The sequence below is a fragment of the Ranitomeya variabilis genome, chromosome 2, assembly GCF_051348905.1.
Source record: "Ranitomeya variabilis isolate aRanVar5 chromosome 2, aRanVar5.hap1, whole genome shotgun sequence".
NCBI classification, from domain to species: domain Eukaryota; kingdom Metazoa; phylum Chordata; class Amphibia; order Anura; family Dendrobatidae; genus Ranitomeya; species Ranitomeya variabilis.
This window is the reverse complement of record NC_135233.1, coordinates 979,275,642-979,292,438: the sequence shown is the minus strand read 5'-3', so window position 1 is coordinate 979,292,438 and position 16,797 is coordinate 979,275,642. Positions and strand designations below refer to the sequence as shown.

General features: G+C 45.2%; 1 protein-coding gene across 1 annotated transcript in view; it reads right to left on the bottom strand.

The window, feature by feature from the left end:
* The window catches only part of LOC143804017 (helicase-like transcription factor), a 59,600-nt gene that overhangs the window by 31,349 nt on the left and 11,454 nt on the right, over nucleotides 1-16,797 (bottom strand). The window contains exon 2 of the mRNA XM_077281763.1: nucleotides 15,743-15,953. Within this exon, the coding sequence (XP_077137878.1) occupies nucleotides 15,743-15,953 (211 nt within the window). The remainder of the gene's footprint in view (nucleotides 1-15,742; nucleotides 15,954-16,797) is intronic.

Below are 16,797 nucleotides of genomic sequence, written 5' to 3'. Positions count from 1 at the left end.
CTCATGGGTGATTTTTGCCCGTCTCCACTCTGCTTTACATTGTAGGCTGCTATGCAAAATACAAGGTCAGCAGAAGATCCCCATCCTTGGCACATAGATAGCCAAATTATCATTTATTACAGTCAGACTTATTATAAACTATGAGCAACTAAAGCACCCGTATAACGAGATGAATGATGAGTAACCAGTACACACACACTGAGCCAAATCAGCCAATGTAGAGATGACCTGTCTCCAGACCAATAGTGGACAGCTTCTGCTCTTATATTATTCCCGCTGATCTCCTGAGCATTCTGCTTTATTAAATCCAACATCCTGTTCTCAAAATATTGGCCTCTTCATTTAGTGCTATTTTTATGGTCTTTAAAAGGGATTCTGAGAATTTTAACAAAATAAATTAAATACATCTAAATATCAAACATTTTACTAAATACAAGTGATTTTCACAAAATTAGAATATCAAGAAGTTAATTTATTTCAGTTCCTCAATACCAGTTTATTGTAATTGTCTATATTTGCCTCCTTTTCACATGTAAAGCGCCATGGAATAAATGGCGCTATAAAAAATGTATAATAATAATATTAATAATATAGAGTTATTACAAACAGAGTGATCTATTTCAAGTGTTTATTTCTGTTACTGTTGATGATTACGGCTTACAGCCAATGAAAACCCAAAAGTCAACTCTCTCAGTAAATTAGAATAATTAACAAAAATCACCTGCAAAGGCTTCCTAAGGGTTTAAAAAGGTCCCTTAGTCTGTTTCAGTAGGCTCCACAATCATGGGGAAGACTGCTGACTTGACAGATGTCCAGAAGGCAGTCACTGACACACTCAGGGCCGTATTTCCCACTAGGCACTCAAGGGCACGTGCCTAGGGCGGGGACAATGCAGGGGGCGGCACCTGAGCAGGTTTTTTTTTTTGAAATTATAAAGTCCGGTCCGGCCGTGGTGGTCACCTTAAGACAGCGACCCAAAACCCCGCCCACCCCCCCCCCCCCCGGCGCCGCCACTGATGCCTCCTGTCTGACTGTCATTATACTCACCTCACCTGCTCCAGCGGTACCGGCTGGTCTGCTCTCAGCGGCTGCACGACTGCAACTTGCCCTGTGTGAGCGGTCACATGGTGCCGCCTCATTAAGATGATGAATATGCATCATGCATATTCATCATCACCTTAAATGAGCGGTACCACCTGACCGCGGCGCTCACACAGGACAGGGAACGGTGCACCGTGCTGCGCAGGGACAGAGCTGGAGCCGTATTGTGCTGCGCAGGGACAGAGCTGGAGCCGGATTTCGTTCTTCTGCGCGGTGTGTGAGGTGACGGTGAATGTATGAATGATGACAGCCAGGGAGGATGGGGGGAGCCGGGGAGGATGAAGGAGGACCGTGGTGGACGGGGAGCCAAGCCGTATGATACAGGATGGGAGCGTCGCGTCGGGGAGCCGTTGAGCCACGCATACAGCCAGGCCCAGGGCCCCTGGGCCTGGCTGTATGCGTGGCTCATCTCCCCCCCTGGGCCTGGCTGTATGCGTGGCTCATCTCCCCCCCTGGGCCTGGCTGTATGCGTGGCTCATCTCCCCCCCTGGGCCTGGCTGTATGCGTGGCTCATCTATCCTCCCTGGCCCTGGCTGTATCATATGCGTGGCTCATCTCCCACCCTGGGCCTGGCTGTATTCGTGGCTCATCTCCACCCCTGGGCCAGGGGGATAGATGAGCCACGCATCGCATACTGCCAGGCTCAGGGGGATAGATGAGCCACGCATATGATACAGCCAGGGCCAGGGGGGGATAGATGAGCCACGCATACAGCCAGGCCCAGGGGGGGAGATGAGCCACGCATACAGCCAGGCCCAGGGGGGGAGATGAGCCACGCATACAGCTAGGCCCAGGGGTGGAGATGAGCCACGCATACAGCTAGGCCCAGGGGTGGAGTCGGGAGATGAGCCACGCATACAGCCAGGCCCAGGGGAGGAGATGAGCCACGCATACAGCCAGGTCCAGGGGGGGAGATGAGCCACGCATACAGCCAGGCCCGGGGGGGGGAGATGAGCCACGCATACAGCCAGGCCCAGTGGGTGAGATGAGCCACGCATACAGCTAGGCCCAGGGGGGGAGATGAGCCACGCATACGGCGGGGCCCGGGGGGGAGATAAACCAGTGCCCGAGCCACTCACGCAGATACAGGGAAGGGGAGATGAGCCACGCATACAGGGGGGGTGGGGGGGAGATGAGCCTGTGCCTGAGCCACCCATGCATACAGGGAGGGGGAGATGAGCCACGCATACGGGGGGGGAGATGGGAGATGAGCCAGTGCCTGAGCCACTCATGCATACAGGGAGGGGGAGATGAGCCACCTATGCATACTGGGAGGGGGAGATGAGCCAGTGCCCGAGCCACCCACGCAGATACAGGGAAGGGGAGATGAGCCACGCATACAGGGGGGGTGGGGTGGGAGATGAGCCTGTGCCTGAGCCACCCATGCATACAGGGAGGGGGAGATGAGCCACGCATACAGGGGGGGGATGGGAGATGAGCCAGTGCCTCAGCCACCCATGCATACAGGGAGGGGGAAATGAGCCACGCATACAGGGGGGGGGAGATGAGCCACCTATGCATACAGGGAGGGGGAGATGAGCCATGCATACATGATGGGAGGGGGGTGGGCCATTATACAGTATGCATGGAGCATCATGTGGCCATTATACAGTATTGAGCATCATGTGTGGCCATTATACAGTATTGAGCATCATGTGTGGCCATTATACAGTATGAAGCATCATGTGTGGCCTTTATACAGTATGGAGCATCATGTGGGATCATTATACAGTATGGAGAACTGTGTTTGGCCATTATACAGTATGGAGCATCATGTGTGGCCGTTATACAGTATGGAGCATCATGTGTGGCTGTTATACAGTATGGAGCATCATGTTTGGCCATTATACAGTATGGAGCACTGTGGCCATATTTTTTCGTTTATAATTATTGTATATAAAACAGTGTGATCAGCAGTGCTAAATGGCTGTGGTTGGAACATGGATATGGGTGTGACTAGTTGTGAAATGGGTGTGGTCAGAGGCGTGGCCTAAAATTTGCCACGGCGCACTACGTGCGCCGCAAACTTTATGCCTCCTTCCCTTCTTCAAAAGTTGGGAGGTATGGTACCGGATTTGCCAGATCATGGCAAGTGCCGCAAATCCCATAGGGAATGAATGAGGCCGAACGCAGTGTTGCTGTAAGTGATCCGTTACGCGGCAGATGCAGAAAAACTGCCGGATCTGCTGCAAAAGGCAACTTTCACATCAGCGATTCTTGCCAAAGTCACTGCCGATAGTGTCATACTCACCAAAGGGGGAGGCAGCGCTAAAAGTGCCTAGGGCAGCAGAAACTCTAAATACGGCCCTGGACACACTCCACAAGGAGGGTAAACCACAAAAGGCCATTGATAAAGAAGCTGGTTGTTCACAGTGCTGTATCCAAACATATTAATAGAAAGTTGAGTGGAAGGAAAAAGTGTGGTAGAAAAAGGTGTACAAGCAACCGGGATAACAGCAGCCTTGAAAGGATTGTTAAGAAAAGGCCAGTCAAACATTTGCGGGAGATTCACAAGGAGTGGACTGCTGCTGGAGTCATTGCTTCAAGAGCCACCACACACAGATAATCATAACATAGTCATCATCAACATTAACAGAAATAAACACTTCAAAAAAGGAGATAAAAGAGATTACCGCGCTGAGAGGTACTTGTGGATATCCAGATGATCCTGTGTGTGATGGTCAAGATGGCGTGGAAGCTTCCTCCCCACTCTCCGTTCGTGCCAAAAGCGGGAGCGTCCTCCCAAAGGCCGAAGAGCTCACGACCGCTCACTGCCGAATACCACCGCGGCGCGCCTCGGCCGATAGCGCCGCTGTCAGGGTAGCGTGGTGAGCAGGGGGCGTGATGGATGAGAGGCGTGGGGCGTGGTTGTGTGGTGACGTCACCTGTCAGTGTGTAACAGATGTATGTGTAGGCCAACCCGACGCGTTTCAAGGGAAACGTCCCTCTTTCTCAAGGTCTGGCTGCTACACTGCCGTTACTCCCTTTATACCTATCCACGCCTCCCCTATATTCCATCCACCAATCACAAAAAATTACTGAATTGCACCAACCAGTGCAAGTTATCCCTGTATGTCCCTATATCTCTCTGAAAATACCTAAACTCACTTAAAGCAGCCCCTACTTACTAGGAACTGTGTTGTGAATTAGACTTTTTTGGCTCCCTCTTGTGGTCACTAGTGGTATGACTCTGAGATTGTCTTTCCCTAGTTTGGCACCCACCTGGGTCGTTAGTCCAGGGGTGTTGCTATATGAACTTCCTGAATTCTTAGTCTGGTGCCTGGCATCGTTGTAATCAGTCCTTTCTGTTTGCTCCTGTCTGCTGGTCCTGGTTCTTGCAAAATTAAGCTAAGTCCTGCTTCCTTGTTTTTTGGTTATTTGTATTGCTCTTATTTTTTGTCCAGCTTGTACTAAATGTGATTCCTGATTTTGCTGGAAGCTCTAGGGGGCTGGTATTCTCCCCCCGGGCCGTTAGACGGTTCGGGGGTTCTTGAATATCCAGCGTGGATATTTTTGATAGGGTTTTTGCTGACCGTATAAGTCATCTTACTATATTCTGCTATTAGTCAGTGGGCCTCTCTTTGCTAAATACCTAGTTCATTCTTACGTTTGTCTTTTCTTCTTACCTCACCGTTATTATTTGTTGGGGGCTTGTATCCAACTTTTGGGGTCTTTTCTCTGGAGGCAAGAAAGGTCTATATTTTCTCTTCTAGGCTTAGTTAGTTCTCCGGCTGGCGCGAGACGTCTAGAACCAACGTAGGCACGTTCCCCGGCTGCTGCTATTTGTGGTGCTAGGATTAGCTATACGGTCAGCCCAGTTACCACTGCCCTATGAGCTGGTTTTTTGTGTTTGCAGACTTGGTATTTATTTCTGAGACCCTCTGCCATTGGGGTCATAACAGTATGCCAGGCCAAAGTTGAATGTTTAATGCATTGCAGAAGTGGGATAATAAGAAAGGAAATTCTGAGTTTTTGTTTTTTTTTCCCTCTCTTTCTTCCTCCCCTTTACCTCTGAGTGGCTTAAGCTTGTTGCAGACATGAATGTCCAGACTCTGATTACAAGTGTGGATCAGCTTGCTGCTCGTGTGCAGGGCATACAAGATTTTGTTACCAGTAGTCCAATGTCTGAACTTAAAATGCCTATTCCTGAACTGTTCTCTGGAGATCGATTTAAGTTTAGGAATTTCAGGAATAATTGTAAATTGTTTCTTTCTCTGAGACCCCATTCGTCTGGAGACTCAGCTCAGCAAGTTAAAATTGTTATCTCTTTCTTGCGGGGCAACCCTCAGGATTGGGCTTTCTCGCTAGCGCCAGGAGATCCGGCATTGGCGAATATTGATGCGTTTTTTCTGGCGCTCGGATTGCTTTACGAGGAACCCAATCTTGAAAATCAGGCAGAAAGAGCCTTGCTGGCTATTTCTCAGGGCCAGGATGAAGCTGAAGTGTATTGCCAAAAATTTCGGAAATGGTCCAGTGCTCTTCCTCCTCATAGGGACTGTGACTGTGCTATAGATTTGATTCCGGGTAGTAAATTTCCTAAGGGAAGATTATTTAATCTGTCTGTACCTGAGCATACCGCAATGCGTTCGTATATCAAGGAATCTCTGGAGAAGGGGCATATCCGTCCATCCTCTTCCCCTCTTGGTGCGGGATTCTTTTTTGTGGCCAAGAAGGACGGATCTTTGAGACCTTGTATTGACTATCGGCTTCTGAATAAAATCACTGTTAAATTTCAGTATCCTTTGCCTCTGTTGTCGGACTTGTTTGCCCGGATTAAATGTGCCAAGTGGTTCACCAAGATAGATCTTCGTGGTGCATACAACCTTGTGCGCATTAAGCAAGGAGATGAATGGAAAACTGCATTTAACACGCCCGAAGGTCATTTTGAGTACTTGGTGATGCCTTTTGGGCTCTCTAATGCTCCTTCAGTGTTTCAGTCCTTTATGCATGATATTTTCCGGAAGTATCTGGATAAATTTATGATTGTTTATCTGGATGATATTCTGTTTTTTTCTGATGATTGGGACTCGCATGTAGAGCAGGTCAGGATGGTGTTTCAGGTTTTGCGTGAGAATGCTTTGTTTGTTAAGGGCTCAAAGTGTCTCTTTGGAGTACAGAAGGTTCCCTTTTTGGGTTTTATTTTCTCCCCTTCTGTGGTGGAGATGGACCCAGTCAAGGTCCGAGCTATTCATGATTGGACTCAACCCACGTCAGTTAAGAGTCTTCAGAAGTTCTTGAGCTTTGCTAACTTCTACCGTCGTTTTATCGCTAATTTTTCTAGCGTTGTTAAACCTTTGACGGATATGACCAAGAAAGGTTCTGATGTTGCTAACTGGGCTCCTGCAGCCGTGGAGGCTTTCCAAGAGTTGAAGCGCCGGTTTACTTCAGCGCCTGTTTTGTGCCAGCCTGATGTCTCACTTCCCTTTCAGGTTGAAGTGGATGCTTCTGAGATTGGGGCAGGGGCCGTTTTGTCACAGAGAGGCCCTGGTTGCTCTGTAATGAGACCATGTGCTTTTTTCTCTAGGAAGTTTTCGCCTGCTGAGTGGAATTATGATGTTGGCAATCGGGAGTTGCTGGCCATGAAGTGGGCATTTGAGGAGTGGCGTCATTGGCTCGAGGGTGCTAAGCATCATGTGGTGGTCTTGACTGATCACAAAAATCTGATGTATCTCGAGTCTGCTAAACGCCTGAATCCTAGACAGGCCCGCTGGTCATTGTTTTTCTCCCGTTTTGACTTTGTGGTCTCGTATTTACCAGGTTCAAAGAATGTGAAGGCTGATGCTCTTTCAAGGAGCTTTGTGCCTGACTCTCCTGGAGTCACAGAACCAGTTGGTATTCTTAAAGAGGGAGTAATCTTGTCAGCCATTTCTCCGGATTTGCGACGTGTGTTGCAGAGATTTCAGGCTGGTAGACCTGACTCTTGTCCACCTGACAGACTGTTTGTTCCTGTTAAATGGACCAGCAGAGTCATTTCCGAGGTTCATTCCTCGGTGTTGGGAGGGCATCCGGGAATTTTTGGCACCAGAGATTTGGTGGCTAGGTCCTTTTGGTGGCCTTCCTTGTCACGGGATGTGCGGTCATTTGTGCAGTCCTGTGGGACTTGTGCTCGAGCTAAGCCTTGCTGTTCTCGTGCCAGCGGGTTGCTCTTGCCCTTGCCTGTCCCGAAGAGGCCTTGGACACACATTTCCATGGATTTCATTTCAGATCTTCCGGTGTCTCAGGGCATGTCTGTCATCTGGGTGGTATGTGATCGCTTTTCCAAGATGGTCCATTTGGTATCTTTGCCTAAGCTGCCGTCCTCTTCCGATCTGGTTCCTTTGTTCTTTCAGAATGTGGTTCGTTTACACGGCATTCCTGAGAATATCATGTCTGACAGAGGATCCCAGTTTGTTTCCAGGTTCTGGCGATCCTTTTGTGCTAAGATGGGCATTGATTTGTCGTTTTCGTCTGCCTTTCATCCTCAAAATAATGGACAAACGGAGCGAACTAATCAAACTTTAGAGGCTTATTTGAGGTGTTTTGTTTCTGCGGATCAGGATGATTGGGTGACCTTCTTGCCGTTGGCTGAGTTTGCCCTTAATAATCGGGCTAGTTCCGCTACTTTGGTCTCGCCATTTTTCTGCAACTCTGGTTTCCATCCTCGTTTTTCCTCGGGACATGTGGAGCCTTCTGACTGTCCTGGGGTAGATTCTGTGGTGGATAGGTTGCAGCAGATTTGGAATCATGTGGTGGACAACTTGAAGTTGTCACAGGAGAAGGCTCAGCGTTTTGCCAACCGCCGCCGTGGTGTGGGTCCCCGACTTCGTGTTGGGGATTTGGTATGGCTGTCTTCTCGATTTGTTCCTATGAAGGTCTCCTCTCCTAAATTCAAGCCTCGCTTCATCGGTCCTTACAAGATATTGGAAATCCTTAATCCTGTGTCCTTTCGCTTGGATCTTCCAGAGTCGTTTGCCATTCACAACGTGTTCCATAGGTCTTTGTTGCGGTGGTACGTTGTACCTGTGGTTCCTTCTGTTGAGCCTCCTGCTCCGGTGTTGGTTGAGGGCGAGTTGGAGTACGTGGTGGAGAAGATCTTGGATTCTCGTCTCTCCAGACGGAGGCTTCAGTATCTGGTCAAGTGGAAGGGCTATGGTCAGGAGGATAATTCCTGGGTGGTTGCCTCTGATGTGCATGCGGCCGATTTAGTTCGTGCCTTTCATGCTGCTCATCCTGATCGCCCTGGTGGTCTTGGTGAGGGTTCGGTGACCCCTCCTTAAAGGGGGGGTACTGTTGTGAATTAGACTTTTTTGGCTCCCTCTTGTGGTCACTAGTGGTATGACTCTGAGATTGTCTTTCCCTAGTTTGGCACCCACCTGGGTCGTTAGTCCAGGGGTGTTGCTATATGAACTTCCTGAATTCTTAGTCTGGTGCCTGGCATCGTTGTAATCAGTCCTTTCTGTTTGCTCCTGTCTGCTGGTCCTGGTTCTTGCAAAATTAAGCTAAGTCCTGCTTCCTTGTTTTTTGGTTATTTGTATTGCTCTTATTTTTTGTCCAGCTTGTACTAAATGTGATTCCTGATTTTGCTGGAAGCTCTAGGGGGCTGGTATTCTCCCCCCGGGCCGTTAGACGGTTCGGGGGTTCTTGAATATCCAGCGTGGATATTTTTGATAGGGTTTTTGCTGACCGTATAAGTCATCTTACTATATTCTGCTATTAGTCAGTGGGCCTCTCTTTGCTAAATACCTAGTTCATTCTTACGTTTGTCTTTTCTTCTTACCTCACCGTTATTATTTGTTGGGGGCTTGTATCCAACTTTTGGGGTCTTTTCTCTGGAGGCAAGAAAGGTCTATCTTTTCCCTTCTAGGGTTAGTTAGTTCTCCGGCTGGCGCGAGACGTCTAGAACCAACGTAGGCACGTTCCCCGGCTGCTGCTATTTGTGGTGCTAGGATTAGCTATACGGTCAGCCCAGTTACCACTGCCCTATGAGCTGGTTTTTTGTGTTTGCAGACTTGGTATTTATTTCTGAGACCCTCTGCCATTGGGGTCATAACAGAACTGCTCCCACCCCATCCTAATTGCCAAGAGTTAAAAATACATATATACCCCCAATAAAATTTATTTTTATTCAATACATCACTAAAAAACATATTAAAAAGAAGAAAAGAACCCCTACTTAAATAACGCCTAAAATTAAACAAAAATAATTGCTTAAATATGTAAAAACCAATAAAAACATTAAAAACTAGAGGCAATCATGAATTCCCCATAAATCCTAAAGAGCATACAATTCAATTTCCTGATTCAGTCCCTTAGGGACTAAACTCTCTAATGTGAAAATCCATCTTGATTCAATACGGGACATATTCCTAATGTAGTCCCCCCCTCTTGGATTTTTCGGGACAGTTTGAATTCCGCAAAATGAGATTCCTTCACATGACTTCTTATGTTTAACTGCAAAATGACGTGAGAGGGGGTGTCCCTCAAATCCCTTTACATCATTGTCCAGATGTTCCTTAATTCTGTCCCTCAATCGTCTCTTGGTGCGGCCTACATATATTTTATCACAGGGACATCTGATCATATAGATAACTCCCGTGGAGTGACAGGAAATATTTTCTTTAAAATGAAATTCCCTACTCTTATTCATATTCCAAAAGGATTTTTGTATTGTTTTTGGGCATTTAATCCGTATACAGCATGGACAATTGCCACAATAGATAAAACTCCCCCTACTGGGGTTCACACTATTTTTACCCTTAAAGGTCTGGGAACCCAGACCCATTTTTATAGTGGGTGCTACAATATTTCCAATATTTTTTACCTTTTTATACACAAATCTTGGTTTGGCCGGCAATAATTCCCCCACAACCTTATCTTTCTGTAAAATAGGCCAATATTTTCTGATAATCCTTGAAAATTTCCCATGATCTACGTGGTATTGAGTAATTAAAGGGATCTTGCCAATTTCTTGTGCCACAGATGAAGGATTACCCTTGGGTCTCCCTATTCCATGGATCAAATTATTCCTTGGTATAGCTCTAGCTTCCTGACTAGCTTTTTCAAGGGATACATGATCATAACCTCTCTCTGCAAATTGTTTTTGCAGCACCTGCGATTCTATCTCATAGTCCCTCTCTCTTGTGCAGTTTCATCTGATCCGAATAAATTGACTTTTTGGGATGTTACGAAGCCATGAGGGGAGATGACAACTATCCATCTGGATGTAACTATTACAGTCTGCCTCCTTATGATGGCATTTCGTGTACAAAGTGTCATTTTCAACAAAAATATTCAAATCCAAAAAGCTAACCTCTGTTTTGCTCATGGTGACTGAAAATTCCAAACCATATTCATTATCATTAAGGCCACCCACAAATTCTCCCAAGAGCTGCTCAGAGCCTTCCCAAATGAAAATAATATCGTCGATATACCGACGCCACATAATCAGACCCTCACGTAATTGACCATCCAGGAAAATACGGGACTCCTCCCATTTTCCCACGTACAGATTGGCATAGCTAGGGGCAAATTTCGTCCCCATAGCCGTTCCCCACATTTGCAGATAGAATTGCTTCCCATACACAAAATAATTGTGTTGGAGAATAAATTTCATACTCTACAATAAATGCCGTTTGTGTGGGATTGTAAATACGTGATTTATTTAGAAAGTATTCAGCGGATTCACACCCTTTTTCCTGATTGGATATAAAGTCCCTTTATACAGTAATCAAAGTCCCAAGGGTGTATTTATCAGTCCACTCGATACTTTCCAAAGCCCTAATGGTGTCTCGGGTATCTTTAAGATATGCTGGGAGTGATGGAACACATTTTTGTAGATGTATATCCACATATTCCGATAAATTTGCCGTTAGGCAATTAATCCCTGATATAATTGGTCTCCCCGGGGGACATTTAGAGTCCTTATGTATTTTAGGGATATGATAAAATATGGCCAAACTTGGTGTTTTATTGTAAATAAATTCAAATTCCTTTTTATTTAAAATCCCCGCTGTCTTTCCTTTTGTGGCCAAAAGATACAATTTTTTCACAAACCGGGGGGTAGGGTCTCCCAGTAATTTCTTATATGTAATGCTGTCATTCAAGAGTCGCAAGGACTCCTCATGATATTGACTACGGTCCAACACTACAATACTTCCACCTTTATCCGCACTGCGGACCACTATATCATTATTATCCTGGAGTTGGATGAGAGCTTTCCTTTCCTCCCTAGTGAGATTCTGTGAGCTATATCTCGGGTTCCCTTTTTTCATCTTTCTTATATCTGAAGTAACCAAGGTCTCAAATGTATGGAACGCATTTGAATACTCACTAATAGGATTAAATGCTAACGGTTTGGCCAGTGTGGTGTGGGCATATTCACTTACATTATGAGGAGTTAGATTAAGTCCTGCTATTTCTTTCTTCAGGAAATATTTCTTAAGGGCTAAATTCCGAAGGAATTTCTTCATACACACATAAAGATTAAAAGGGCTTGTGCGTGCGGTTGGGGCAAATTTCCAACCCTTTTGGAGTAGGGAATTTTCACTCGTCGTTAAGACATGAGAACTAAGATTATAAATTTTTTGTGTATATTCATCCTTTTTTATGTCTTTCTTTTTGGTGAATTTCCTACCTCCCCTCTTCCCACGTTTGGTTTTTTACCTCGGACCTGGAAAAAATTTTGATACCCTTTTTGGTAGTTTTTTGAGGTCTCCCCTTTCCCAGGGAGGGTTCCTTTGGGCTGGGTTTTTCTTTGCACCCGATTTTTAAACGCCCCACTGTTAAATGATGTACTTTTTTCTTTCAAACTTTTATGTGTATCATTCCATAGGGAGGTCTTGCTCTTCCCTATCTTTTGTGTTTGTCTCTTACTAGATATCGCAGGAAAATTACCTGTATGAGATGTTCCTGGGTTCTCTGTAGCTTTAGACAGTTCTGCATACCTATTCTCTGTTGAAATCTCAAAACTGATAGGGATACTACCATTCAACTCCGGGGTGTCAACTTGTGACCCCTCCCCAAGGTCCTGACTCAAATACTCAGATATCACTCCCGGGGTTTCTTCCTGTGTGACCAATCTTCTATCAATCACGGGAGTGTATTGAGTGGAATTCGAATTAGTGTCTGACTCAAATACTCTGATATCACTCCCGGCCTGACTCAAATACTCTGATATCACTCCCGGCCTGACTCAAATACTCTGATATCACTCCCGGCCTGACTCAAATACTCTGATATCACTCCCAGCCTGACTCAAATACTCTGATATCACTCCCGGCCTGACTCAAATACTCTGATATCACTCCCGGCCTGACTCAAATACTCTGATATCACTCCCGGCCGCAGTGCGGATAAAGGTGGAAGTATTGTAGTGTTGGACCGTAGTCAATATGAGGAGTCCTTGCGACTCTTGAATGACAGCATTACATATAAGAAATTACTGGGAGACCCTACCCCCCGGTTTGTGAAAAAATTGTATCTTTTGGCCACAAAAGGAAAGACAGCGGGGATTTTAAATAAAAAGGAATCTGAATTTATTTACAATAAAACACCAAGTTTGGCCATATTTTATCATATCCCTAAAATACATAAGGACTCTAAATGTCCCCCGGGGAGACCAATTATATCAGGGATTAATTGCCTAACGGCAAATTTATCGGAATATGTGGATATACATCTACAAAAATGTGTTCCATCACTCCCAGCATATATTAAAGATACCCGAGACACCATTAGGGCTTTGGAAAGTATCGAGTGGACTGATAAATACACCCTTGGGACTTTGGATATAAAGTCCCTTTATACAGTAATTAATCAGGAAAAAGGGTGTGAATCCGCTGAATACTTTCTAAATAAATCACGTATTTACAATCCCACACAAACGGCATTTATTGTAGAGTATGAAATTTATTCTCCAACACAATTATTTTGTGTATGGGAAGCAATTCTATCTGCAAACGTGGGGAACGGCTATGGGGACGAAATTTGCCCCTAGCTATGCCAATCTGTACGTGGGAAAATGGGAGGAGTCCCGTATTTTCCTGGATGGTCAATTACGTGAGGGTCTGATTATGTGGCGTCGGTATATCGACGACATTCTTTTCATTTGGGAAGGCTCTCAGCAGCTCTTGGGAGAATTTGTGGGTGGCCTTAATGATAATGAATATGGTTTGGAATTTTCAGTCACCATGAGCAAAACAGAGGTTAGCTTTTTGGATTTGAATATTTTTGTTGAAAATGACACTTTGTACACGAAATGCCATCATAAGGAGGCAGACTGTAATAGTTACATCCAGATGGATAGTTGTCATCTCCCCTCATGGCTTCGTAACATCCCAAAAAGTCAATTTATTCGGATCAGACGAAACTGCACAAGAGAGAGGGACTATGAGATAGAATCGCAGGTGCTGCAAAAACAATTTGCAGAGAGAGGTTATGATCATGTATCCCTTGAAAAAGCTAGTCAGGAAGCTAGAGCTATACCAAGGAATAATTTGATCCATGGAATAGGGAGACCCAAGGGTAATCCTTCATCTGTGGCACAAGAAATTGGCAAGATCCCTTTAATTACTCAGTACCACGTAGATCATGGGAAATTTTCAAGGATTATCAGAAAATATTGGCCTATTTTACAGAAAGATAAGGTTGTGGGGGAATTATTGCCGGCCAAACCAAGATTTGTGTATAAAAAGGTAAAAAATATTGGAAATATTGTAGCACCCACTATAAAAATGGGTCTGGGTTCCCAGACCTTTAAGGGTAAAAATAGTGTGAACCCCAGTAGGGGGAGTTTTATCTATTGTGGCAATTGTCCATGCTGTATACGGATTAAATGCCCAAAAACAATACAAAAATCCTTTTGGAATATGGATAAGAGTAGGGAATTTCATTTTGAAGAAAATATTTCCTGTCACTCCACGGGAGTTATCTATATGATCAGATGTCCCTGTGATAAAATATATGTAGGCCGCACCAAGAGACGATTGAGGGACAGAATTAAGGAACATCTGGACAATGATGTAAAGGGATTTGAGGGACACCCCCTCTCACGTCATTTTGCAGTTAAACATAAGAAGTCATGTGAAGGAATCTCATTTTGCGGAATTCAAACTGTCCCGAAAAATCCAAGAGGGGGGGACTACATTAGGAATATGTCCCGTATTGAATCAAGATGGATTTTCACATTAGAGAGTTTAGTCCCTAAGGGACTGAATCAGGAAATTGAATTGTATGCTCTTTAGGATTTATGGGGAATTCATGATTGCCTCTAGTTTTTAATGTTTTTATTGGTTTTTACATATTTAAGCAATTATTTTTGTTTAATTTTAGGCGTTATTTAAGTAGGGGTTCTTTTCTTCTTTTTAATATGTTTTTTAGTGATGTATTGAATAAAAATAAATAAATTTTATTGGGGGTATATATGTATTTTTAACTCTTGGCAATTAGGATGGGGTGGGAGCAGTTCCTAGTAAGTAGGGGCTGCTTTAAGTGAGTTTAGGTATTTTCAGAGAGATATAGGGACATACAGGGATAACTTGCACTGGTTGGTGCAATTTAGTAATTTTTTGTGATTGGTGGATGGAAAATAGGGGAGGCGTGGATAGGTATAAAGGGAGTAACGGCAGTGTAGCAGCCAGACCTTGAGAAAGAGGGACGTTTCCCTCGAAACGCGTCGGGTTGGCCTACACATACGTCTGTTACACACTGACAGGTGACGTCACCACACAACCACGCCCCACGCCACTCATCCATCACGCCCCCTGCTCACCACGCTACCCTGACAGCGGCGCTATCGGCCGAGGCACGCCGCGGTGGTATTCGGCAGTGAGCGGTCGTGAGCTCTTCGGCCTTTGGGAGGACGCTCCCGCTTTTGGCACGAACGGAGAGTGGGGAGGAAGATTCCACGCCATCTTGACCATCACACACAGGATCATCTGGATATCCACAAGTACCTCTCAGCGCGGTAATCTCTTTTATCTCCTTTTTTGCATTGTACACATACAGGCCGGTGTTCACGCCACACCAGTCCGATTACCTGCTGCTTTGTTTTTCTGGTTACCGTGCTCAGCACTATTGTAATATATTGTTGTAGAAATAAACACTTGAAATAGATGACTCTGTTTGTAATGACTCTATATAATATGTGAGTTTCACTTTTTGTATTGAATAACTGAAATAAATTAACTTTTTAATGATGTTCCATTGTGAGAAGCACCGGTACCTGTGCTCTTTCGGGATTTTAAATGTCACATGCTATAGCAGTTTCCAACTGACAGGTACTAGGACGGGCTGGGTAAAAACATCTGCTCCAGACAGACGTCGGGTGAGAGCAGCGTCCTCCTCTACTCACTGAGCCTGACAGGAGCTGCTGGAATTCACTGTCTTCAGCCGGACAGGGCATTTCTGCTCAGTCTGACAGAATCCTCTCTGTATCAAGAGTAATCTGAGTAAAAGTGTACGGTAAGTGTTGTTTATTCCAGCAGCTCCATGCCGTCCTGCCCTCCACTAAACCGATCTCGAAGAATATTTTCAGCTAAGGGCACAGATGGATACTAAGAATTACAAATATCATATGTATCTTCAATATTGTTCATCTTCTGATTTACCCAATATATAGAAGCTTGTGCTGATTTGTAATTTTTCTTTATATAATTATGCCTACCACTCCTGTATAGTAACGCAATCCAACCACACTGCCTCTCAGCACACCGAATAACAGCAGAGAGTCCAGATCTTCCTCTCCAGATGCAGAATCATCCGCTGAAGATGTAATGTCTTGTACGTCATCAAAAAATATTTTGGGAGAAGCGTGCACCACATGGCTACCTCTTCTGTTATACTGCGGAGACTGCAGGAACTTCCAAGCTGAGCCCCTGGTGAATTTGCAAGAGGAACAAACAGTTAATTAGGATGTGCAGGACTGATGAGCTACGCTTAAAGCCGTGGTCTAAGGCCGGAGTCACACTAGAGCATAATACGGACGAGTGCTGTGCGATAAAAAAATCCCATAGCACTCGGACCAGTGTTATTCTATGGGGCAGCTCGCATCAGGCGTAATTTTCTTGGCCATATTATATGTGTGTAGGAAACCCCAGCATGCTGCGATTGTCACCGTATTACGCCCGAAATACGCCAATGAAAGTCTATGGGTGCGAGAAAAACTGGCACACCACACGGACCATCAGTGTGACTTGCCAGAAATAAGCATCGGTGTCCTATAGAAAAGCCGGCAATTCAGTGCGATGTACAGTAAAATCACACTGACAGGTTAAAATAGAATAGATAAAACAAATGTCTACACATTGTATAGGTGTATCTACTATATAATTGTCTAAGGGTCACTTCCGTCTTTCTGTCTGTCCTTCTGTCTGTCACGGATATTCATTGGTCGCGGCCTCTGTCTGTCATGGAATCCAAGTCGCTGATTGGTCTCGCCAGCTGCCTGTCATGGCTGCCGCGACCAATCAGCGACGGCCACAGTCCGATTAGTCCCTCCCTACTCCCCTGCAGTCAGTGACCGGCGCCCGCTCCATACTCCCCACAGTCACCGCTCACACAGGGTTAATGCCAGCGGTAACGGACCGCGTTATGCCGCGGGTAACTCACTCCGTTACCGCCGCTATTAACCCTGTGTGACCAAGTTTTTACTATTGATGCAGCGTCAATAGTAAAAACATCTAATGTTTAAAAATAATTTAAAAAATAAAAAATCATTAT